At 40.2% G+C, this 25,766-nt stretch overlaps 1 protein-coding gene across 4 annotated transcripts in view; it reads left to right on the plus strand.

The window, feature by feature from the left end:
- Nucleotides 1-25,766, plus strand: part of hspa4l (heat shock protein 4 like) — a 50,380-nt gene that overhangs the window by 17,829 nt on the left and 6,785 nt on the right. For all 4 annotated transcript variants that reach the window (XM_061895190.1, XM_061895187.1, XM_061895188.1 and 1 more), the window contains 12 exons: nt 7,910-8,043; nt 8,321-8,565; nt 8,638-8,714; nt 10,694-10,845; nt 11,126-11,232; nt 13,553-13,686; nt 13,781-13,971; nt 14,108-14,179; nt 18,821-18,970; nt 21,592-21,717; nt 21,797-21,904; nt 21,975-22,094. In XM_061895190.1, the coding sequence (XP_061751174.1) occupies nt 7,910-8,043; nt 8,321-8,565; nt 8,638-8,714; nt 10,694-10,845; nt 11,126-11,232; nt 13,553-13,686; nt 13,781-13,971; nt 14,108-14,179; nt 18,821-18,970; nt 21,592-21,717; nt 21,797-21,904; nt 21,975-22,094 (1,616 nt within the window). The remainder of the gene's footprint in view (nt 1-7,909; nt 8,044-8,320; nt 8,566-8,637; nt 8,715-10,693; nt 10,846-11,125; nt 11,233-13,552; nt 13,687-13,780; nt 13,972-14,107; nt 14,180-18,820; nt 18,971-21,591; nt 21,718-21,796; nt 21,905-21,974; nt 22,095-25,766) is intronic.

Here is a 25,766-nt window from a genome sequence, read left to right on the forward strand (position 1 = left end):
GCCCTTGTGGTGATATCCTTTACACACTGATGACGCTTTTTGATGCAGTACCGCCTGAGGGTTCAAAGGTTCGTAATATCATCACTTGGGGCGGTATAGCTCGGTTGGTAGAGTGGCTTTGCCAGCAACTTGAGGGTTGCAGGTTCGATTCCCGCTTCTGCCATCCTAGTCACTGCCGTTGTGTCCTTGGGCAAGACACTTTACCCACCTGCTTCCAGTGCCACCCACACTGGTTTGAATGTAACTCAGATATTGGGTTTCACTATGTAAAGCGCCTTGAGTCAATTAAAAAAAGCGCTATATAAATATGATTCACTTCACTTCACTTAAGTGCAGTGATTTCTCCAGATTCTCTGAACCTTTTGATGATATTACAGACCGTAGATGGTGGAATCCCTAAATTCCTTGCATTAGCTCATTAAGAATTGTTGTTCTTAAACTTTTTGAAAATTTGCTCACCCATTTGTTCACAAAGTGGTGACGCTCGCCCCATTCTTTTTTGTGAATGTGTGGGCATTTCATGGAAGCTGCTTTTATACCCAATCATGGCACCCACCTGTTCCAAATTAGCATGTTAACCTGTGGGATGTTCCAAATAAGTGTTTGATGAGCATTCCTCAACTTTGTCAGTCTTTTTTGCCACTTGAGCCAGCTTGTTGCAGGCATCAGAAAAAGTATGTTTTTGCCAGGGTTTGTTTGCCTTTCGGTTAGCAAAATAACTCAAAGTTATGGACGGAATTTGCTGAAAACTATGAAAACTACAATTTTTTCATCCACTATAAACACACTTTATTACCTGCTTACAGCATTCCACGAAGTGCGCGAAGTGGAGACGTTCATTCTGGATATAGTCGGACTCACTTCGACGCACAGCAAGGGCTCTGGAACCACTTCTCTCGAGAGGGGATGGACTTTCTTCCACTCTGGCGTTGCTGTCAGTGAGAGGCGACGGGCTGGGGTGGCAATTCTCGTTGGCCCCCGGCTCAAAGGCTGCACGTTGGAGTTCAACCCAGTGGACGAGAGGGTAGCCTCCCTCCGCCTTCGGGTGGGGGCACGGGTCCTGACTGTTGTTTGTGCTTATGCACCAAACAGCAGTTCAGAGTACCCACCCTTTCTGGGTACACTCGAGGGAGTACTGGAGAGTGCTCCCCCTGAAGATTCCCTGGTTCTACTGGGGGACTTCAAAGCTCATGTTGGCAACGACAGTGAAACCTGGAGAGGCGTGATTGGGAAGAATGGCCGCCCAGATCTGAACCCGAGTGGTGTTTTGTTATTGGACTTTTGTGCTCATCACAAATTGTCCATAACAAACACCATGTTCAAACATAAGGGTGTCTATATGTGCACTTGGCACCAGGACACCCTAGGCCGCAGTTCCATGATCGACTTTGTAGTTGTGTCATCGGATTTGCGGCCTCATGTTTTGGACACTCGGGTGAAGAGAGGGGCGGAGCTTTCTACCGATCACCACCTGGTGGTGAGTTGGCTGCGATGGTGGGGGAGGATGCCGGTCAGACCTGGAAGGCCCTAATGCATTGTGAGGATCTGCTAGGAACGTCTGGCAGAGTCTCCTGTCAGAGAGAGTTTCAATTCCCACCTCCGGAAGAACTTTGAACATGTCACGAGGGAGGTGCTGGACATTGAGTTCGAGTGAACCATGTTCCGCACCTCTATTGTCGAGGCGACTGATTGGAGCTGTGGCCGCAAAGTAGTTGGTGCCTGTCGTGGCGGTAAGCCTAGAACCCGTTGGTGGACACCGGCGGTGAGGGATGCCGTTAAGCTCCAGGAGTCCTATCGTGTTCTTTTGGCTCATAGGACTCCGGAGGCAGTGAAAGGGAACCGACAGGCCAAGCGGTGTGCAGCTTTAGCGGTTGCGGAGGCAAAAACTCGGACATGGGAGGAGTTCGGGGAAGCCATAGAAAACTACTTCTGGACGGCTTCGAAGCAATTCTGAACCACCATCCGCCGCCTCAGAAAGGGGAAGCAGTGCAATATTAACACCGTGTATGGTGGGGATGGTGTTCTGCTGACCTCTACTGCAGATGTTTTGAATCGGTGGAAGGAATACTTCGAAGACCTCCTCAATCCCACCAACACGTCTTCCTATAAGGAAGCAGTGCCTGGGGACTCTGTGGTGGGCTCTCCTATTTCTGGGGCTGGAGGTTGCCGAGGTAGTTAAAAAGCTCCTAGGCGGAAAGGCCCCGGGGGTGGATGAGATCCGCCTGGAGTTCCTTAAGGCTCTGGATGCTGTGGGGCTGTCTTGGTTGACAAGACTCTGCAGCATCGTGTGGACATCGGAGGCAGTACCTCTGGATTGGCAGACCGGGGTGGTGGTCCCTCTCTTTAAAAAGGGGGACCGGAGGGCGTGTTCCAACTATCGTAGGATCACACTCCTCAGCCTTCCCGGTAAGTTTTATTCAGGTGTACTGGAGAGGAGGCTACGCCGGATAGTCGAACCTCGGATTCAGGAGGAACAGTGTGGTTTTTGTCCTGGTCATGGAACTGTGGACCAGCTCTATACTCTCGGCAGGGTTCTTGAGGATGCATGGGAGTTTTCCCAACCAGTCTACATGTGCTTTGTGGACTTGGAGAAGGCATTCGACTGTGTCCCTCGGGAAGTCCTGTGGGGAGTGCTCAGAAAGTATGGGGTATCGGACTGTCTGATTGTGGCGGTTCGCTCCCTGTACAATCAGTGTCAGAGCTTGGTCCGCATTGCCGGCAGTAAGTCGGACACGTTTCCAGTGAGGGTTGGACTCTGCCAAGGCTGTCCTTTGTCACCGATTCTGTTCATAACTTTTATGGACAGAATTTCTAGGCGCAGTCAAAGGCGTTGAGGAGTTCCGGATTGGTGGCTACAGGATTAGGTCTCTGATTTTTGCAGATGATGTGGGCCTGATTGCTTCATCTGGCCGGGATCTTCAGCTGTCACTGGATCGATTTGCAGCCGAGTGTGAAGCGACCGGAATGAGAATCAGCACCTCCAAGTCCGAGTCCATGGTTCTCACCCGGAAAAGGGTGGAGTGCCATCTAAAGTTAAAGTACCAATGATTGTCACACACACGCTAGGTGTAGCAAAATTATCTCCGGGTTGGGGAGGAGACCCTGCCCCAAGTGGAGGAGTTCAAGTACCTAGGAGTCTTGTTCACGAGTGAAGGAAGAGTGGATCGTGAGATCGACAGGCGGATCGGTGCGGCTTATTCAGTAATGCGGACGTCGTATCGATCGGTTGTGGTGAAGAAGGAGCTGAGCCAAAAGGCAAAGCTCTCAATTTACCGTTCGATCTACGTTCCCATCCTCACCGATGGTCATGAGTTTTGGGTCATGACTGAAAGAACAAGATCAACGGTACAAGCGGCCGAAATGAGTTTCCTCCGCCGGGTGGCGGGGCTCCCCCTTAGAGATAGGGTGAGAAGCTCTGTCAACCGGGAGGAGTTCAAAGTAACGCCGCTGCTCCTCCACATCGAGAGGAGCCAGATGAGGTGGTTCGGGCATCTGGTTGGATGCCACCCGAACGCCTCCCTAGGGAAGTGTTTAGGGCACGTCCAACCGGTAGGAGGCCACGGGGAAGACCCAGGACACGTCCTGAAGACTTTGTCTCCCGGCTGGCCTCGGAACGCCTCGGGATCCCCCGGGAAGAGCTGGACGAAGTGGCTGGGGGGAGGGAAGTCTGGGCTTCCCTGCTTAGGCTGCTGCCCCCGCGACCTGACCTCGGATAAAACCACTCAGTGGCCTAGTGGTTAGAGAGTCCGCCCTGAGATCGGTAGGACGGGAGTTCAAACCCCGGCCGAGTCATACCAAAGACTATAAAAAAATGGGACCCATTACGGTTTGTGCAGCCCTTTGAGACACTAGTGATTTAGGGTTATATAAGTAAACATTGATTGATTGATTGATTACCTCCCTGCTTGGTATTTAGCATCAATGGTTGGAATTGGGGTTTAAATCACCATAAATGATTCGCGGTCGCGGCACCGCTGCCGCCCACTGCTCCCCTCACTTCCCAGGGGGTGGTCAAGGGGATGGGTCAAATGCATATAACAAATTTCACCACACCTAGTGTGTGTGTGACAATCATGGGTACTTTAACTTTAATAAGCAGAAGAAAATGGACGGATGGATGGGTTTTTGTTTGATACCGTCACACGTCACGGTATTGTGAAGACTTTGAAACCGAAATACAGTGGTATCTACAATGCCGTTACAACCCTGCGTTTCACCTTTGCATCTCATTGCACGTAACTGTGGTGCGCTCAAGGACCCTCGATTAAAATTAGAAAGCTGTCACTAGTTTTTAAAAACAAATACAGACTTAACTAGCAGGAGATGCACTATTAATAATATAGTCATAATAACAATGACGTATTATTATAATTCTTATTATCCATTGATAATCCTAGGTGTGTCATATAATCTGTATTTTACTCTCTGAAGTAAAGAAAAACTTGACAAATGTGCAATGTGCACCTCCCTCAATTCCAAATTACTATATGTCTATCTAAATGCTTATTTTGTTTATATAAAATTTGTTGAACTTTTTTTTCAAATCAAAACTAAACTATTCAGAGGGGTTTATTTAGATACAGTATGTTTCAAATATACCCCAAAAGGAACAAGCGGTAGAAAATGGATGGATGTTTTAAATATGTAAATTACATCTTTAAAAAGTCACAAGCCTAAATAAAGACTTTACATGTGTTTTAAAAAGTATGTTGGCCTTAGTGTGGAGTGGGGGTTTTGTGCATGAGAGCCCAGAAGTTGGTGGTATGCCCCTGGCTATTGGAGCTAATAATAAACGTTAACAGCAACTTCATGCAATATTAGACTATTTGCTAAAGAAAAATAAGATGATAAACCTCACATTTCAACGTCTGTGCCTGACTGATGGATAGTTGGTAGAACTCCAAACTGCGTGTTAAGATGTGTATCAAAGCCTACATCCCCTATGAAGTGGTGAGCGTATATATGTTCAGTGGGCTAGTGGTTAGAGTGTCCGCCCTGAGATCGGTAGGTTGTGAGTTCAAACCCCGGCCGAGTCATACCAAAGACTATAAAAATGGGACCCATTACCTCCCTGCTTGGCACTCAGCATCAGGGATTGGAATTGGGTGTTATATCACCAAAAAGATTCCCGGGTGCGGCCACCACTGCTGCTCACTGCTCACTTCACCTCCCAGGGGGTGATCAAGGGTTCAAATGCAGAGAATAATTTCTCCACATCTAGTGTGTGTGTGACAATTATTGGTACTTTAACTTTATAGTGGGCAGGCTAACCTAGCTGGGGGCGCGCCCGGGAATCATTTTTGGTGATTTCAGATATTCCGTATCATATCCATGAGGACGGAATGTTTTGTTTTGTTTGTCATAAAAACCGAAGGAGTTACTATGCTAAAGCACCCTTTGAGAAGCTGACGATTTGAAGTTTTTTAACAAAACACTACGGTTATAAGTGTTTGTGCGAGCAACCTATCTCTTGTTGACTAGCTATTTAGCTTCCTGTGTCATCGTAATGAATAATGGCGACTCAAGCGATGGCTAGATAATTAAACATCCTTTATACTAATCTGGCAGTTATGTTGAAGTATAAGATGTGTATGTCATGGAACAGGCGAAACGGCAGCTTGTTGAAAGAGATTGTTGCTGATGTTGTTTTGGCGTGGTTATGGCCGACAGGAACCAGTTTCGCTCAATAAAGCCATTGTTAATCAACCATCCCCAATAATCATCAGCAAACGTTACAATATAATTCCCATATAACTACTCATAGTTACATATTCATATTTCTTGGCTGAGACGCTACTCAATATGGGCCATTTAATTTTTTTGGGGCCTAACTTTTTGGTACTTTCCCGCACATCATAATTGGTGAAGTTGAAAAAAAGCGCACCAATCACAGATCTGCATCCATATTTTTATGGTTAGAATCTATTGGAGGTGCAAGTCAAGATACCAGGAGGTTTGCAGGGGGAGGAGCAAGCTGGCGTCACTTACGCTGGCGCAGTGAAGCATAATGAAGCCAAGGAGATTATAACATTTGTATTATGGTATTACAAAACCAAATCCAGTGAAGTTGGCACGTTGTTTAAATGGTAAATAAAAACAGAATACAATGATTTGCAAATCCTTTTACACCTATATTCAATTGAATAGACTGCAAAGACAAGATATTTAACGTTTGAACTGGTAAACTTTGTTATTTTTCTGCAGATATTAGCTCATTTGGAATTTGATGCCTGCAACATGTATTTAAAAAAGCTGGCACAAGTGGCAAAAAGAGACTGAGAACGTTGAGGAATGCTCGTCAAATACTTATTTGGAACATCCAACAGGTGAACAGGCTAATTGGGAAGAGATGGGTGCCATGATTGGGTATAAAAGCAGCTTAAATGAAATGCTCAGTCATTCACAAACAAGAATGGGGTGAGGGTCACCACTCTGTGAACAAATTTCTGAGCAAATTGTCAAACAGTTTAAGAACAACATTTCACAACGAGCTAGGGATTTCACCATCTTAGGGATTTCACCATCTACGGTCCATAATATCATGAATAGATTCCGAGAATCTGGAGAAATCACTGCACATAACATTGAATGCCCGTGACCTTCGATCCCTCAGGCGGTACTGCATCAAAAATCGACATCGGTGTGTAAAGGATATCACCACATGGGCTCAGGAACACTTCAGAGAACCACTGTCGTTGACTACAGTTTGTCTGTAAATGCAAGTTAAAACTCTACTCTGCAAAGCGAAAGCCATTTATCAACAACATCCAGAAACGCCGCCAGCTTCGCTGGGCCCGAGTTCATGTATGATGTACTAATGCAAAGTGGAAAAGTGTTCTGTGGTGTGATGAGTCCACATTTCAAATTGTTTTTGTAAACAGTGGACGTTGTGTCCTCCGGACCAAAGAGGAGTAGAACCATCCAGACTGTTTTAGGCGCAAAGTTCAAAAGCCGGCATCTGTGGTTGTATGGGGGTGTATTAGTGCCCAAGGCATGAGTGACTTACACATCTGTGAAGGCACCATTGATGCTGAAAGGTACATACTTGTTTTGGAGCAACATATGTTGCCATCTAAGCAACGTCTTTTTAATGGGTGCCCCTGCTTATTTCAGCAAGACAATGCCAAGCCACATTCTGCACGTGTTACAACAGCGTGGCTTTGTAGCAAAAGAGTGTCGGTAATAGACTGTCCTGCCTGTAGTCCAGACCTGTTTCCTTTTGAAAATGTGTGGCGCAATATGAAGCCTAAAATACCACAATGGGGACCCCGGACTGTTAAACAACTTAAGCTGTACATCAAACAAGAATGGAAAACAATTCCACCTGCAAAAGCTTCAAAAATTTGTCTCCTCAGTTCACAAATGTTTACTGAGTGTTGTTCAAAGGAAAGGCCATGTAACAATGGTAAAAAAAGGCCTCTGTGCTACCTTTTTTGCAATGTGTTGTTGCCGTTAAATTCTAAGTTATTATTTGCAAAAAAAAAAAGGTTTCTTAGTTCAAACATTAAGTATCTTGTCTTTGCAGTTTATTCAATTGGATGTAAGTTGAAAATGATTTGCAAATCACTGTATTCTCTTTTTAATTAGGGCCACTTCACTGGTTTTGGGTTTTGTAGTTTATGTTGACCATGCATATAGTTGGTAAATCACATAGTTTCAGTTTTTCAATACATGTTTGAAAAGCAGTAGGAAGAAGCAGAGCTTGTTTAATCATACTCTTTTTGTGTTTGACAGCAATTGCTAACACGTGTCACCATCACTTGTTTACTTTACCTCCATTCCCAGGTGGTCATAAACAGGCTCTCGTTAGGTCATGAAGACATTTTTAGTATGTTACTATTTACCTGTTTACTTAAATAAAAAAGTAAACAGGCATAGGTCAATGTTGTAATTGTGTTGTGTATGACAGTGGCGTTAGCCTATGGGATCTACAAGCAGGACCTTCCAACTCCAGAGGAAAGGCCTCGTAATGTTGTGTTTGTGGACATGGGACATTCATCTTACCAGGTCTCCATCACATCTTTCAACAAAGGCAAACTCAAGGTCAGTTAATGTCCATTTTATATATATATATATATATATATATATATATATATATGTTTTGATTGGATTATCCAGAGAATAGTGCTCGATACCGTGGTAGAGCGCAATATGTAGGTGTGGGAAAAATCACAAGACTACTTCATCTCTTCAGAACTGTTTCATGAGGGGTTCCCTCAATCATCAGGAGATGTTATATATATATATATATATATATATATATATATATATATATATATATATATATATATATATTAATACTCATCGATTCCTGTTTCAGGTCCTCGCGTCAGCGTTCGACCCCTACCTGGGTGGGCGTAACTTCGACGAGGCCCTGGTGAACTACTTCTGTGAAGAGTTCAAGGTCAAGTACAAACTGCATGTGCACGAGAACCCGAGAGCCTTGCTGCGCCTGCATCAGGAGTGTGAGAAACTCAAGAAGCTGATGAGTGCCAACTCCTCAGACCTGCCTCTCAACATCGAATGCTTCATGAATGACATTGATGTTACTAGTCGGATGAACAGGTCCAAAGAAAGGCTCTCTTTTAGCTATTGTAACATTTGATGTATTTTTTACTTTTTAATTCTAACCTACAGAGGCCATTTTGAAGAGATGTGTTCCCAGTATATAATGCGGGTGGAGATGCCACTGAAGGTCGTCCTTGAACTCTCAAGTATGTTTTAACAATTTACTTGATATCACCCATACCAGATATATATTGTTCCTAATTTAGAGTCTCAATTCAACTTAATTCAATAATTGGAATTGAACTGGGTCCACCCACACAACATGTTAAAATTTCAATTCAGGGAAGTTCCTTACGGCAAGAATTTGTCCCGTTTAACCCAGGTTTTAGCTTAAATAATAAAAATACTTAAACAACACTAAAAGTAAACAGTAATTCCCTTTATTTTGAATACAATGATACTTCAGTTTTCATGCGCCCTGCTTTTTAGGATGATTCGGTTTTAGGTGAAAACTTAACAAAAATGTCTTGAGTTTTAGTAAAATTATTATTGGTGAGTCAACATGTGTATTTGTTTTATTGACTTTATGGTTGCTAAATAAGCAACCATAAAGTCAAATAAAGTTCTAGCATAGTTCAGCTTATTTAGTCCAATCAAAGTCAACGAGATCATTGGAACCCTTGTTTCCAGAGTGTCACTGAACCCCACAGCCCTTATGGCCTCCCTTCTTCCGTCGCCTCGCCAACAATAGTCTAACACAAGTAAACGAGAGGTTTGTTTGTTTTTATCAATTTAATTGGTTATATTTCACATTGTTTTCTGTGTGTAAAAATATAATTATTTTCTATATAAAGTGTTTTTGATTAATATTTTTGGGTGTCTGCAACGGATTAATTGTTTTTATTATTTTTTATAAGAAAAATGGTTTTCATGCAATTGGGTTTTTTAGGAACGCTTTGGAATGCATTAGTAATGTAAACTGAGGTAGCACTGTATTTGGATAAAGTAAAGTATTTTAGGAAACGTTTATGGCATTTTCCATAATTTGAAAGTGATCATACATTACATTAAATTATCTGTGCAAAACACATAATGGTGTGTCGCGAGTGATCTACAAAGACTGGGAGTACAATTAATATCAAGTGTAAAAGTGGTGCGGAACACTAATTAAATGAGGATTGAAGTGAGAAATGAGCTGTCACCATGGAGGCACTCATTTCCCTCTACATTAATGTTCCTATGTTTTGAAACATGCAGCAGAGAACTATAATATGTACCACTTTGCATTTTAAAAGCGGTCTCGCAACGAGATCTACAAAGCAACCCACTTTTTTGACACCAACGTTGCATTCTGGGAGATACTGGCACAAACTGCAAGCATGCGCGCGAATGATCTAGGCGCAAGAAAATGTGTATTGCAATCATTTTTTTTCATCTAAGAGACATGTTAATAATACATCTACTGTATGAAAAAATCCGCACCTTTTAAAAAAAAGCCAGCGGACACATTCAAACATTCTAAATATTGACAGAAAACTCTGGTTTTATGCTTGATAAATCACATTGCAAGTGCTAAATGATTATATTATTTGCATCTCCTCCTGCTATTGCGTGGGCTTTCTAATAATCTGCATACCTTCTGTATGTACTGTACATGAATGAAGACAGATATGCTAAATGAATTGTACTCTCTTTGTTGCTTATTTAAGAGATGTAATCCTGTTCAGGATCTTAGTAGATCAGCTATTTGTGCACTATCAAGCTTGCACTTGTTTCATACACATAAATATTTAGTAGATCAGCCTATAAATTGTTTTATTCTTAATTGCCAATGAAAAACTTTGCAATTAATATATAATGTGTAAACAAGGCAAACAACTATCCATTATTGTATACTTAACACTTGTTTGAATAAAATAAAGTGAACATAAGATTGAGAGTACCCTAAGAATCTTTCTATAGAATATACAAAACCGTCATGTACGGATTACAATGAATATAACTATTCTGGAATACAACAAAATTATCAATTGGAATTTCCATTATTCATTTTGAATTTTAATTGCAATTCTACTTCCTGTTTACAACCTTATTTCAAGTTCATGGCATTGAATTGGAATTTGGGAGACATTTATTTAATTCTGAATTTTACACAAGCCTGATAAATACGCATGATTTGTTGCAGAACTGAGCCGGGATGACATCTACTCCGTGGAGATCGTTGGGGCAGCGACGAGAATGCCAGCCATTAAAGAGAGGATCGGCAAATTCTTTGGCAAAGATGTCAGCACCACCCTCAACGCTGACGAAGCTGTCGCTAGAGGCTGCGCCCTTCAGGTGATAAGTTTCTTTGGTACTTTTAAAATAAAAGGCTCCGCCCTCAAAGAAGTCCAGGATAGAAGACATAGTCTGATTTATAAATATTGTATACATTTTTTTTAGCCTGTAAGAAATATAACAAATTTACTACATCATGTTTCAAGGATGTCATTGCAGTAAAACAGAAAAGCACCCAGGCTGGTGATATTACTTAAAATAACAACAATAAATGTAGTGATTTCAATATGATATACGTCTGATTGTGTGTTAATGTTTATACTTTTGTGTTTTGGTGCAGTGTGCAATTTTGTCTCCGGCCTTCAAAGTGCGTGAGTTCTCCATCACTGATGTTGTGCCCTTCCCGATTACTCTACGCTGGAAATCAACAACAGAAGACGGACTGGGGTGAGAACACATTCCCTCTTTGTATACACTTCATTCTCCCGTAGTAGTAAAATATGTTCACGGCATACAGATTGCAGATTATAGACCGTTTTTAAATGAGCTACTTTGGTCTTTAGTGTTTACATCTCACACTGCTTTGTCACAAAGGGACAATTTTAAAGACTGGTGCATTTCTTTTGTGCAAATAAGTGGAGCTGTGCTCCAAAAGGAATAAACATCACAACCCTGTAAGACCCAAAAGTTGCAAAAACACAATTTGCTCAATGAGCCTTGCAAATATATTGGGATATTGACTTCAAACATGCTTCATGTCTCATGTGTGCATTGAAATTACACCTCTTGTTTACACTAGCATGACATGCTTATAGCTCTGTCCCATATTATCCTAGAGCAAGTAATTTAATTTAGTTTTTGTTTCATTATTGCTATTTTTTAGGCTAGTGCAGTCTTTTTTTAAATTATATTTACCACCTCTTAGCACTAGTTTGATATTAGTATTTCTCACATATTATCCAAGGCTGTGTAACTATATTTTATTTTAGTTTTTCAAACAGTTCACCTCTTTGTATACTTAATGAGAAAAGTAATGTTTGGTTGTTTTTTTAAAAACACATTGTTACAATCGTATGAAACTTGTATACATCTTTTACATTATCCAAGGGTTAGTATTCTTTTTAGCTTAGATTTATTAGTTCTTTATTCAATAAACAGCAATGTTACAATTTTTTTTTTCCATGTATGAGATATCTTAAATCAAAAAAATGAATGCCATATAAAAAAAAACACCAGCAGACACTAAAACGATTTGTTTCATTCAGCTAATAAGTCATCCAGCAGCTATAAACTGGAATTGCTGTAAAGACGATACGTCCAAATATGTCGACACGTGCCTGGTGTATTGTCTCTCTTTCTCGTCTGTCATTGCACAGATCATGTCCTTCTCTCTACACCAATTTGCACATAAGGCCTACCTTCCAAAAGTGCTAAATATCGACGCAAAAACAAGGCCTCCAAACGGTTTCGTTCTTGAGAAATCTCATTGTGGATGCTAAAGGATTATATTTGTATTTCCTCCTTACAGTATTGTGGGCATTCTGGTAATCATCATATATTCTGCAAAATCTTGAAGGCTAACCCTCAACATTAATTTTGTAAGGGTATTTGTTAATTTAAAGATGCAATCTTCGGCCCACAAGCTTAGATCAACTTTGTGTGTGGTATCAAGTTTTTATGTGTTTTATTTAATACACCAGACCTTTTGGAAATTAGGCCCTATGCAGTGTTTTTCCATCCATCTTTTACCGCTTGTCCCTTTTGGGGTCGCGGGGGGTGGTGGAGCCTATCTCAGCTGCATCGCGGCGGAAGACGGGGTACACCCTGAACAAGACATGTAAATAAAAAAATATTTTGGAGTTTCAGTTTAAAGGTTTCCACTGTATTTTACTGTCACACTCAATAAGTCAATCATTGCTATATGGATGTATAAGACTGATGATGTGTGTGCTACTCTCAAAAATCATTGCTAGTAACAACAACAGTGTAAGCCCCTGCTTCTCAAACTTTTTATACCAAGTACCACCTCAGAAAACATTTGGCTCCCCAAGTACCACAATAATTACTAACATTAAAATACAGTAGCGTAATACACCTAAATATTCATTAAAAACAAGGCAGAAGTTTTATTTAACAAGTCAATTTAATATTTTGGCCACTGAAACATTACACACAGTTTGAAAAGTAACACTGTGTTTAAATATTAAGTGATTATTTTTACCACTAGATGAAGCTTGGTACCACAGTTTGAGAATCACTGCTGTAAGCTGAGCTTGTTTAAAAAGACATTAACTCTGATGTTTTACATGAGTTTGAACTTATAGGTTGAGTCTTTGATTAATTATGTAATTGTAACAGGCACCTACTCTTACTATACTGAAATTGCTTTTGTAATCAACAGCAAGTAAGAATGGAATATTTTAATGGTCAAACAACAAAGATTTCTCAGAGGGCTTATGTGTTCTATATTTTACAATAATACTTTTATCTTTACTATGCTTAATAACTATTTTATTTTATTTATAAAAAAAATGTGAGTGTGAATGTTGTCTATCTGTGTTGGCCCTGCGATGAGGTGGCGACTTGTCCAGGGTGTACGCCGCCTTCCGCCCGATTGTAGCTGAGATAGGCTCCAGCGCCCCCCGTGATTACCAAGGGAATAAGCGGTAGAAAATGGATGGAATATTATTTAGTGTGCCTGACAGATGTACCTCAAATGTCTGATTTGTTACCTATCGATTTTATTCCCTATTTGTTTTTGTTTCAGAGAATGTGAGGTATACAGCAAGAATCATGCTGCTCCTTTTTCCAAAGTGATCACCTTTCACAAGAAGGAGCCTTTTGACCTTGAAGCCTTCTATAGTTGCCCTCAAGAGCTTCCATATCCAGACCAAAGGATTGGTAAAGTTTTAAACATGTTTTACGATAACATTTTGTAAAGCCCAAAATCAAATAATGAACTGCAGCAGTGATGTTTCACCCCATCTTTTGCCAGGACGCTTTACAGTACAGAATGTGGTACCTCAACCAGATGGAGACAGCTCCAAAGTGAAAGTCAAGGTACGTTTTAATGTACACGGTATCTTCAGTGTGTCCAGCGCTTCTCTGATTGAGAAGCAGAAAGGAGAAGGGGAAGACATGCAAATTGATGTAGAGCCACTGAATGAAGGCAGAGGAGGGGACCAGGTACGATACATTTCATTTTATATACTCTTAACACTTTCAACAATTGTAGTTTGGTTAAAAGATAATTTAGTGAGTAAAGTGTGTATTTTCTTGCAAATGTCAATGTGAACTAAAATGTTTCAACGTTGCGCCTTAGACCAAAATGCAGGTGGACCAAGAAGTCCAAAGCCAGGGGGACCAACAAAATGAAGACAATTCCTCTAGTAAGGTTAGTAGGATGGACCACCATATTCTGTCTTTTCCTCAATGGTGATAATGCACCGGTGTCTCTATGTCACTAAACAGCAAACACATTTTCTTAAATATATTCTGTGTGGTAGGGCTGTCAAGGTGTACACGTTAATGCCGATTATTCCATCATAAATTACTTCATATACTACTCCAGATCCCTGAATCGTAACTAGCAATGTATTTCAGTCTGTTTGTTCAAGTAGTGGTACCATTGGTTAATGCTTAAATGGGCAGTTGATCCGGTCGTGACAGCCTGTCAAACTAAACAAGTCAATATGAAAGACGCTAATATGACACTCAATAGGAAATTTGAGTTAAAATAAACCCGACCTAACAGTTGACCGGCAAAGTATTAAACTCTGCAGGAAGGAGTTTGTTCCACTGGCACACTTTCAATTCAAAATAGCATATTGATAACAAATGGAGTAACAGACCGCTTTATACAGTCGTGGTCAAACGTTTGAATACATATACACCTACATACATACATAGAATAGAATAAAATACTTTGCATACAATTTCGTTGTACAATGTACAATAAAGAAATATTCTATTCTATCTATTCTAGTCATGGCTGTCTTGAGATTCCTCTATATATATATATGTATATATATATATATATGTATATATATATATATATATAAATATATGTATATATATATATATATATATATATATATATATATATATATATATATATATATATATATATATATACATATATACATATATATACGTCTTGATTGGATTATCCAGAGAATAGTGCTCGATACCGTGGTAGAGCGCAATATGTAGGTGTGGGAAAAATTACAAGACTACTTCGTCTCTACAGAACTGTTTCATGAGGGGTTCCCTCAATCATCAGGAGATTTTAATGGAAGCATTCACATACAATGGTTTATATAGGGCACAGAGTGGGTGCCTGTACCTCACCCACTCTGTGCCCTATATAAACCATTGTATGTGAATGCTTCCATTAAAATCTCCTGATGATTGAGGGAACCCCTCATGAAACAGTTCTGTAGAGACGAAGTAGTCTTGTAATTTTTCCCACACCTACATATATATATATATATATATATATATATATATATATATATATATATATATATATATATATATACATATATATATATATATATACATATATATATATACATATATATATATATGTGAGTGTATATATATATATATATATATATATACACGTACATACATATACACATATATATATATATATACATACACACATACAGTATATATATACACATAATGTGTGTATGTATGTATGTATTTATATATATATATATATATATATATATATATATATAAAAAAAAATAAGATATATATATATATATATATATAAATGATAAATGGGTTGTACTTGTATAGCGCTTTTCTACCTTCAAAGTACTCAAAGCGCTTTGACACTACTTCCACATTTACCCATTCACACACACATTCACACACTGATGGATGATGGAGGGAGCTGCCATGCAAGGCGCCAACCAGCACCCATCAGGAGCAAGGGTGAAGTGTCTTGCTCAGGACACAACGGACGTGACGAGGTTGGTACTAGGTGGGATTTGAACCAGGGACGCTCGGGTTGCGCACGGCCACTCTCCCACTGCGCCACGCCGTCCCCTATATATATATATATTCCCATCTTTCTTGACTATGTTTACTCATGCAAAATGGCATGTCTTGTGATTATGTTTTGTTTAGTTATGTTCTGTTTTGCTTAAGACTCCATTGTTTCCTGTTTTTGCACTTCCTTGTTTGCTTTGTTTCCATGTCAACCCATTAGTTTTCACCTGTCCCCAAGTCCCGCACCTGTTTTCACTAATCATGTAACTATTACCTAAACCGAAAGTTGCCAGGAAGTCAGCTTGGTGACTTTACTTCTGTTCACGTTTTGCTTCTTGCCATACCACGTAGGTTTATGTTTTTTTATGTCATACTTATCGAGTTTTGTTTCATGTTTATAGTTTTTCTGCCCAAGTGCTAGTTTTTGTTTCATTAGCCAAATTTTGTACTTCCACCTTGTGCGCGCCTTTTGTTCCTTTTTTATAGTAATAAATAAACACGTCTTGCTCGCGCCAATTTTCCTTTGCATTCCAGAAAAACAAACCCCAAAGTCCACGCGTTGACAGAAAGTCGCCAGCAAAGACGCTTTTTCACAAGAAAGTTGGACGAGTTGGACGAAATGGATGAGGCCTCTTGGGTGGTCCGGCGCGCTTTGGAGGCGGAAACTCTGCCCTTTCCCCCAGGGAGCGCAGGGGAATGGTGTGGGGGAACGGAGGCAACCTGGTGCCGATTGGCGCATTGCTCCCGTCCCGGAAACGCCGGCAAAAGCGAAAGCCTTCAGGAAAGGCTTCTCCGAGCCGGCAGGACACGCCGCTCACACAAACCCCTCCCCCTCCGGGCAGAAGCAAGCAGCAGACAGCCCGGCTTCGCCCTGATGACGTCACAGACCTGGATTTTTTATTCAATGCTTTTTCTTTTGATCACCCGCCTCCAGCAAAATACTCTAATTACATGTCTATGATAAAACATTATCAAAACAGGTTTTTAGAAATTAGAAGATGTCAATCCAGGTAATCCCAATTCCATGCCCCGCCCCCCAAGACTCAAGCCACGCCCACATCACAGGACTCTTCCTTTTTTTCGCCCACACAAATTCAGGTGGGGAAAAATGTAAAACATTTTGGACAATTTAGAGGGGAGGGTTTTGCCCTCCTCCTGACCTCAAAAGACGATTCCAGACCGCAGGGCGTCTGGTATCCGCTCCTTGAGGGGGGGGCTAAGGCAGGGAACGGTACGGGTGGGGCGGCTCAGCGGCATCACGCCAAGCCGCAACCCCTGGCCTGACCACCACCACCAGTCTTTTGTCACGCCAAGCCGCAACCCCCGGCCCGACCAACACCACCAGTCTTTCGGCCCGCCAAGCCGCAACCTCCGGCCCGGCCACCACCACCAGTCTTTCAGCCTGCCAAGCCGCAATCCCCAGCTAGGACACCTGCACCAAGTCCAAGGCTAGCACCAAGTCCAAGGCTAGCTCCAAGTCCAAGTCCACGGCTAGCACCGAGTCCACAGCTAGCACCCAGTCCAAGTCCAACACCAAGTCAGAGTCTACGACTAGCACCAAGTCCACGTCCACGGCTAGCACCAAGTCCACGCCAAGCTCCAGTGCCTGTACCATGCTGGGCTCCAGTGCCTGCACCACGCCGCCAAGTTCCAGTGCCGCCAGTAGCAGCTCCACACAGCAAAGACCCGCCACGCCAAGGCCCGCCACCTGATGCACTACGCCAAGCTTCGCCTCCTGTCAAGATAACAACGCGCCCAAACTCCTCGTCGGCCATGGATGTGGTCGCTACCTGGTCGTCCGCCACGCCAAGTGTGCCGACCTCTTCGTCGGCCCCAGATGTGCCCCTTCCTGGGTCGCCCACCTCGTCAGGTACAGCGGTCCTCTACGCGTCACCGCAACCTGACTCTTCCCCGGTGGATTCGGGGACACTTGGTCTGGCGACCCACCGCCAAGTCCCCCTCCCACCCTCCTATGACTCTTGATCGTTGTTTTTGGGACATCTGGGATCTGTCCTTGACGGGGGGCTCTTTCATGTCTTGTGATCATGTTTTGTTTAGTTATGTTCTGTTTTTCTTAAGACTCCATTGTTTCCTGTTTTTGCACTTCCTTGTTTGCTTTGTTTCCATGTCAACCCATTGGTTTTCACCTGTCCCCAAGTCACACACTGGTTCTCACTAATCATGTAACTATTATTCAAACATGGGGACGGCGTGGCGAAGTTGGTAGAGTGGCTGTGCCAGCAATCTGAGGGTTACTGGTTCAATCCCCACCTTCTACCATCCTAGTCACGTCCGTTGTGTCCTTGAGCAAGACACTTCACCCTTGCTCCTGTTGGGTCCTGGTGAGCGCCTTGCATGGCAGCTCCCGCCGTCAGTGTGTGAATGTCTGTGTGAATGGGTGAATATGGAAATACTGTCAAAGCGCTTTGGGCTCCTTAAAAAGGGGTAGAAAAGTGCTATACAAGTACAACCCATTTACCATTTAAACCGAAAGTTGCCAGTAAATCAGCCTGGCGACTTTACTTCTGTTCACTTCATGCCATGCTACCTCTGATACTGTCCATAGTTTTGCTTCTTGCCATGCCAAGTAAGTTTTTGGGTTTTTTTATGTCACAGTTATCGAGTTTTATTTCATGTTCATAGTTTTTCTGCCCAAGTCCTAGTTTTTGGTTCATTTGCCAAGTTTTGTACTTCCGCCTTGTGCTTTTGTATAGTAATAAATAAATATGTCCCTACCTTCACATCTTGCCTGTGCCAACTTTCCTTTGCATTCCGGAAAAACAAACCCCAAAGTCCACGCTTTGACACAAAATAATACAAATATATTTATTTGTGATAATCTAAATTTATCTGCAGCAACCCTAGGATTAATCTGGTAAAGAAACTCATTGTTAAACAGCATTGCTGATTTTATTTGATAAAAGCCTTACGCTATTAGGCTGATACAATCAATTTAAATGCCATGTTCTTCAAAATGCGTCATAAAGAATGTTGTATGCAAACAGTCTGCAAGTGTGCTTTTCACTGCAGGAGGAAACTGGTGCAGTGGAGAAGCAGGATCCAGCAGCAGAATTAGGGATCAAGGCCAAAGTGAAGCCAAAGAGTGCTGACCTGCCCATCGTGGCCAACAACATCAGACAGCTCGACCGTGAAGTACTCTGCAACTTTGTCCAGTATGAGGTGAGTGCCTCTCAATGTCTTCCATCAACACCTCTTTATAATCAAGATTGTAGCCAAGCCACTAACATAATCACAGAGGCAATGACTGAACAGATGACACGCTTTATTACAAACTTTTTACTGGCTTTATGACTAGTGTGTATAGATAGGTGCCATGTCTCAATTCATCTCTCACTTGAATTAACATCTCAATTATTGTTTTTCATGTCACTCTTTGGGGACATGTTTTTTTTATTTCACTTTGACAATAAAGCCGTGTAATGTTAGAACCTCTTTGGAACAAACAATTCTCGTCCATCTTCGTGGCAGCTGCATCCTTTCGGCAATTAGAATTTCTGTGTGGATACAAAGACTTGAATCCAACAACTAATATACCTTTAATAACTAAAGTACTGGATCAAAGTCTGTGTACTACATATCCTACACTGTTGTTCTCAATTATTTTCTGTCAAGCCCCGTCAAGGAGACAAAAAAAAATGTTCATACACCCCCTAAATTTAAATCCCAATGAGAACCTGACAATATTTATTTATTTATATACCGGTATCCTCATTAGTGGTAAACTAAAGTGTTATGTACTTTCCTGGTTGACCCTGTTGATTATTTCCAGCACTGTTTCCAACTAGCTGGAGACGTGTATTATTCAAGAATGGAAAAACACACTAGTACTGGAATTCCCTTGCCTATCATGGCGCACCCTGACACCTCACCATATTTGAAAAGCACTGAGTTAAGCAAAAGTTTACTGTTCAGCTTGATGTATTCTACCAAGTGATATATTCTATTGTATACACTTACTAAAGCTTTATGACTAGTGTGTATAGGTGCCATAGCTCAATGTATCTGTTTTGAATTAACTTCTCAATTTTTTTTTTTTTATGCCACTCTTTGGGACGTACTTTTTTTTAAATTTCCATCCATCCATTTTCTACCGCTTATTACCTTTTGGGGTCACGGGGGGCGCTCGCGCCTATCTCAGCTACAATCGGGCGGAAGGCGGGGTACACCCTGGACAAGTCGCCACCTCATCGCAGGGCCAACACAGATAAATAGACAACATTCACACTCACATTCACACACTAGGGCCACTTTAGTGTTTTTTATTTCATTTTGACAATATGATAAAGCCGTGTAATGTTACAACCTTTTTGGAACAAACAATTCTCATCCATCTTCGTGGCAGCTGCATCCTTTAGGCAATGGGAATTTCTTTGTGGATACAAAGACTTGAATCTAACAACTAATATACCTTTAATAACTAAAGTACAGGATCAAAGTCTGTGTACTATATGTTCTCAATTACTTACTGTGCCTTGTATATACATTTTTATCTTTATTTTTTATTTTTAGCTAAGTGCGGTGTGACTTGTTGAAGGGTGGACTAGCAAAGTAAGATTTTCATTGTACGGCAAACTGTCTGTTTAACTGTGCATATGACGATAAACAATCTTGAATTTTGAATCTTATTTTATGTCAAGCCCCGTCGAGGAAAAAAAAAAAATAAGTTTATACACCCACCTCAAATAAAATCCTAATGAGAACCTGACAATATTTATTTATTTATTTATATATCCTCATTAGTGGTAAACTGAAGTGTTATGTACCTGGTCATATTTTCTGGTTGACCCTGTCGATTATTTCCAGCACTGCCTCCAACTAGCTGGAGGCATATGTATTACTCAAGAATGGAAAAACACACTAATACTGGAAGTCCCTTGCCTATCATGGCGCACCCTGACACCTCACCACATTGGAAAAGCACTGAGTTAAGCAAAAATGTGTTAATGTTTACCATTCAGCCTGATATTCTACCAAGTGATATATTCGACTGTATACACACGATGGTATCTCAGCTTTTGTATGGTGAAGCTCTGCTTTTCACTACCTCACATTGGGTTTCGCACTATATTTGATGGGAAATAGTCTAAATTTAGAAAGTTTTACTCCCCAAAAATTTGACCATGATTGGAATCATATAAAAATAAATCTATAACACAGAAAAGTAGACCAATATCAATATTAATTTCAAGCAATATTTATTTGTTATTTTTACTTATGACAAGTGCTTCCCTAATGATTAAGGTTGTCAACCATTTTTATACTCCAGAGAGCTTCACATCTCAGACTATTTCCAATCGGCCTCTGTTTTATCTACCGGTTTTCTGTACATTCTTTCTAATAACAATAGTGTTTTTATTTTGTTTCAAACTACAGTTTGACTCAACATACAATATGTAGTATATCTTTTGCAAGACAAAACTATTTCAAATAATATATTTGATATTCTTACAAAAAGGCTTTTGTACAGTACAAATAAAGGCCTTCCACCTAATTAATACCTTTCTCTCCCTGACACTCTTTATGCGACCATGTTATACATGGATTATATTAATATTAACACATTATTTATTGAATATTGTTTATCAAATATTATTACAATTTATATATTTTAGTTGAATAATGTACATAGACACTCCTTGGGACTATAAGTGTTTTCCTAAACGTTGCGTGTATATGGAGCAGCTGGGATTGAAATAAACCTATATTTTGGTGTATTGGTGACCATTTTTCTCTGCCATCTTTCCCATGATAACCAGTATGTTCTTGTTTCTTGGTCACAGCGTCAGATGATTGTGCAGGACAAACTGGTGAAAGAAGTGAATGATGCTAAAAATGCTGTGGAGGAATATGTATACGATCTCCGCAACAAACTCTGTGGCATCTATGAAAAATATATTACAGAGGAAGTAAGTGTCTTGTAAAAAAAATCATCATATATTGAAGTATTTTGCATATATAATTCATGAATGTGTCTCCCGCATATAGGACAGTAACAGGTTGACATTGCTGCTGGAGGACACAGAGAACTGGCTGTATGAGGAAGGTGCGGACCAAGCCAAAGATGTCTATCTGCAAAAACTGGATGCACTCAAGGTTTGTTTTAATGTACTCCGCAGACTCCATTTTAATTTTATATGGAAGCTGATAGTCTCATCCTTTGCAGAATTTAGGTCAACCTATTCAGGATCGGCACCGCGAGCACGAGGACCGGCCGAAGGCTTTTGAAGAGCTTAGCAAGAGGCTTCAAGTCTACATGAAGTTTGTCAACTCTTACAGACAAAAGGTGCTTTTTACTGTGCAATTCAATGCATCCCCCTTTAAAATGAATACAGGTATTTATCCTATAGGTAATACATCCACAGTCGTAGCTCTACTTTACAAACTTAATTAGTTCTGTGACAGAGCTGTTAACTCAAAACACGTGTATCTGAAATCAAGGTCCCTCGTTGAAACTAATTTAAATCAATTTGTTTGGTGCTTTCCTCCCCTCAAAACAGCACAATGCTAACATTTAACATGCCTTTTCAATATAAAAAGTAACTTTTGAATACAATATATTTTATGAAAACAATACAATAGATTGTACTACTAACAAGACAGTAGTTTTATGAAGTAATGTAACATTAAAGTGCATCTTTTACCTCGGAGACTGGATTTCTTCGGTAACTTTAAATATTTTGTGACTTTACAAATGTCATTTATACAAAAATTGAACAATTTTGGTCCTAGTATTAATTCCTGTGATACACCAAAAGATATATTTAGCGTTGTAGATGTGTGTTCGCCTATCTTCACGTATTGCTTCCTGTTTGTTAAATAACTTCTAATCCAGTTTAAGACCAGCCCTCTGATTTCATACCGTTGTGCTTTTTTTGTCAAAATATTCTGATCAATTGTGTCGAATGCTTTAGTTAGATTCATAAATACTGCAGCTTTTTTTTTTACTATACATTGCATTGGTAATTTCTTCTGTAATTTCAATTAAAGCCATCGAAATTGAAACAGTTCTGTATCCGTATTGGTTCTCAGCGAGTATTCTATTTTTGTTTGTGAAACTCTTTAATCTGTTATTGAACAGTTTTTCAATGATTTTAGAAAATTGTGGAAGTAAAGAAACAGGTCTGTAATTTGTAAATTGGTGGTTGTCTCCAGTCTTATAAATTTGTGCAACTTTAGCTTTTTTCATTTTGTTTCGGAATTTGCCTGTTTGAAATGATAGGGTATTAATAGACATTAATTAATGGTCCTGAGATCTCTTTAATAACCTTTTTTTATCGTTTTCATATCAATTTCATCACAATTGATTGAAGTCTTGTATTTGCATATTTTCATGATTTTAACTATTTTCTCCTGTGTCACATTATTATTATTCTCATTAGTAACATTGAGTTTGGATTTCTATCTGGTAGCATTATAGTCAAAACCTAAGTTATAACTGGGTCTGGAACCCTTTCCTCCAATTTTGGTCCAATATTTACAAAGTAATTATAGAAGCTTTCAACTACCGTACTTCATGTTGTCATTATTTTTGTTTCAATCTAAGAAGTATTGGGGGTAATCCCTCTCAGTGCCATTTTTAATAATGCTATTGAGGATGCCCCATGTTGCTCTCAAATTGTGTTTGTTTCTGTCTAATAATTGACTGTAATATTATTTTCTACATGTTCGTAGTATGTTAGTTAGCTGGGTTTTATACATCTTGTACTCCTTTTCTTCCTCTGTAGTTCTTTGCGTTATACATTTTCTATATAATGTATTCCTATTATGGGCGGTATGGCGTAGTGGGTAGAGCGGCCGGCCAGAAACCTGAGGGTTGCAGGTTCGCTTCCCACCTATTGACATCCAAAAAATCACTTCCGTTGTGTCCCTGGGCAGGACGCTTCACCCTTTGCCCCCGGTGCTGCTCACACTGGTGAATGAATTATGAATGAATGATATGTGGTGGTCGGAAGGGCCGTAGGCGCAAACTGGCAGCCACGCTTCCGTCAGTCTACCCCAGTGCAGCTGTGGCTACTGATGTAGCTTACCACCACCAAGTGTGAATGAATGTTGAGTCCCACTTCTCTGTGAGCGCTTTGAGTGTTTAGAAAAGCGCAATATAAATCTAAGTTATTATTATTATTATTACAAGCATTTTTTAATCCTTTTGTCATCCATGGTTGATTATTCTTTCTCTGAGTTGTTTCCACGGACAATGTTTGTCATAAAGTGTTACGATTGTGTTTAAGAAATGTTCATATGCTTCATCAACATCAGTTTCATTGTACACATTGTCCCAATTTTGCTTTTCTAGCTCATTTTGAAAGCAATCATCCTCTTCTCTGTGCATAGTCTTCAAAATGTCTTTTTGTCTTATATGTTCTGCTTCTTATAGTTTCCATCATATAGTGCGATAACTGGCAGATGATCATTAACGTCGGTTATAAGTACACCACTTGTAGTGTTTATTATCAAAATCATTGGTAAAAATATTATCAATAAGCGTGGCACAGTGTCCTGTGATTCTGCTTGGCTTTGTGATTTTAGGATATAAATAGATGCTGTAAATTGTATGTATCAATGAATTAGACTTTTGCTTGTTAGGGTTCAACAAGTCAATGTTAAAGTCACCACGTAAGAACATTATTTTTTTTACCATTGTCCATGTAATTTGCCTTGATTCAAATGTTTCAATATTTGACTTAGGTGTGTACACAACTGATGAATATGTTTTTTCTTTTTTCCTGCCATATTTCAATGTTTATACATTGTAAGATATTATATATAGCAAGTTGCATGTTTTTAAAATTATCCGACAAATTGTGTGAAAACCTAAGCCCACTTGCACAGTATCCAAATAGGGATAGTTAAATTATTTGATCATATGCCATGCTGGTAATTTTTGCACTTTCAACATTTCAACTCAATTAGGTATTCACGAGGGTAAAATGTCTAAGCTTTCATCAATGTCTGTGATTGCTAAGCGGCTTATAAGAAGCAGAGTTGGTTTTCATGGTTTTGTATTGACGCATTGGGTTTGATAGTAAAAAGGTGCATTTCTAATGATATCAACCACAAACATGATTCCTGCACGAATTAATCTGGAGCGTTTCATTAATTCACTGTCATCCAGTGTTTGGATGACAGTGGATGACAGTCTTGTCCACTTTTAACATAACAGTCCTCTCCTCAGCTCTTAACAGATCTCACCTTAGTGTCTCTCCTCGGAACTAGGATTCTTTAGAAATAGCTTTTATCTTTACTAGGATCGATTCTTCCCTTTTAGGAGAAATTCTAAAAAAAACATCACGATTCTAAGAACTTTCTTAGAATTTGGCCACTCGGAGCAACTCTTTGCACTACGAATCTTTCGGAATCGGCCCCAGATGTTTTTGGGGGATCTTACGGGATTCACTGTGGCATTTGCTAGGACACAAAATGGCGGGAATGCTTTTAACTAAATTTTGCTTCCAACTTAAAAGCATAATTAATTGAGAGACGGCTCTAATCTTAAAAACCCCGTTTCCATATGAGTAGGGAAATTGAGTTAGATGTAAATACAAATGGAATACAATGATTTGCAAATCATTTTCAACCCATATGCAGTTGAATGCACTACAGAGACAAGATATTTGATGTTCAAACTCCTAAACTTTTTTTTTGCAAATACTAATTAACTTAGAATTTCATGGCTGCAACACGTGCCAAAGTAGTTGGGAAAGGACATGTTCACCACTGTGTTACATCACATTTTCTTTTAACAACACTCAATAAACGTTTGGGAACTGAGGAAACTATTTGTCGAAGCTTTGAAAGTGGAATTCTTTACCATTCTTGCTTGATGTACAGCTTAAGTTGTTCAACAGTCCGGGGTCTTGTTGTCGTATTTTACGCTTCATTATGCGCCAAACATTTTCGATGGTAGATAGGTCTGGACTGCAGGCGGGCCAGGAAAGTACCCGCACTCTTTTACTAC

The sequence above is a fragment of the Nerophis ophidion genome, linkage group LG03 (genome assembly GCF_033978795.1).
Source record: "Nerophis ophidion isolate RoL-2023_Sa linkage group LG03, RoL_Noph_v1.0, whole genome shotgun sequence".
Lineage (NCBI taxonomy): Eukaryota > Metazoa > Chordata > Actinopteri > Syngnathiformes > Syngnathidae > Nerophis > Nerophis ophidion.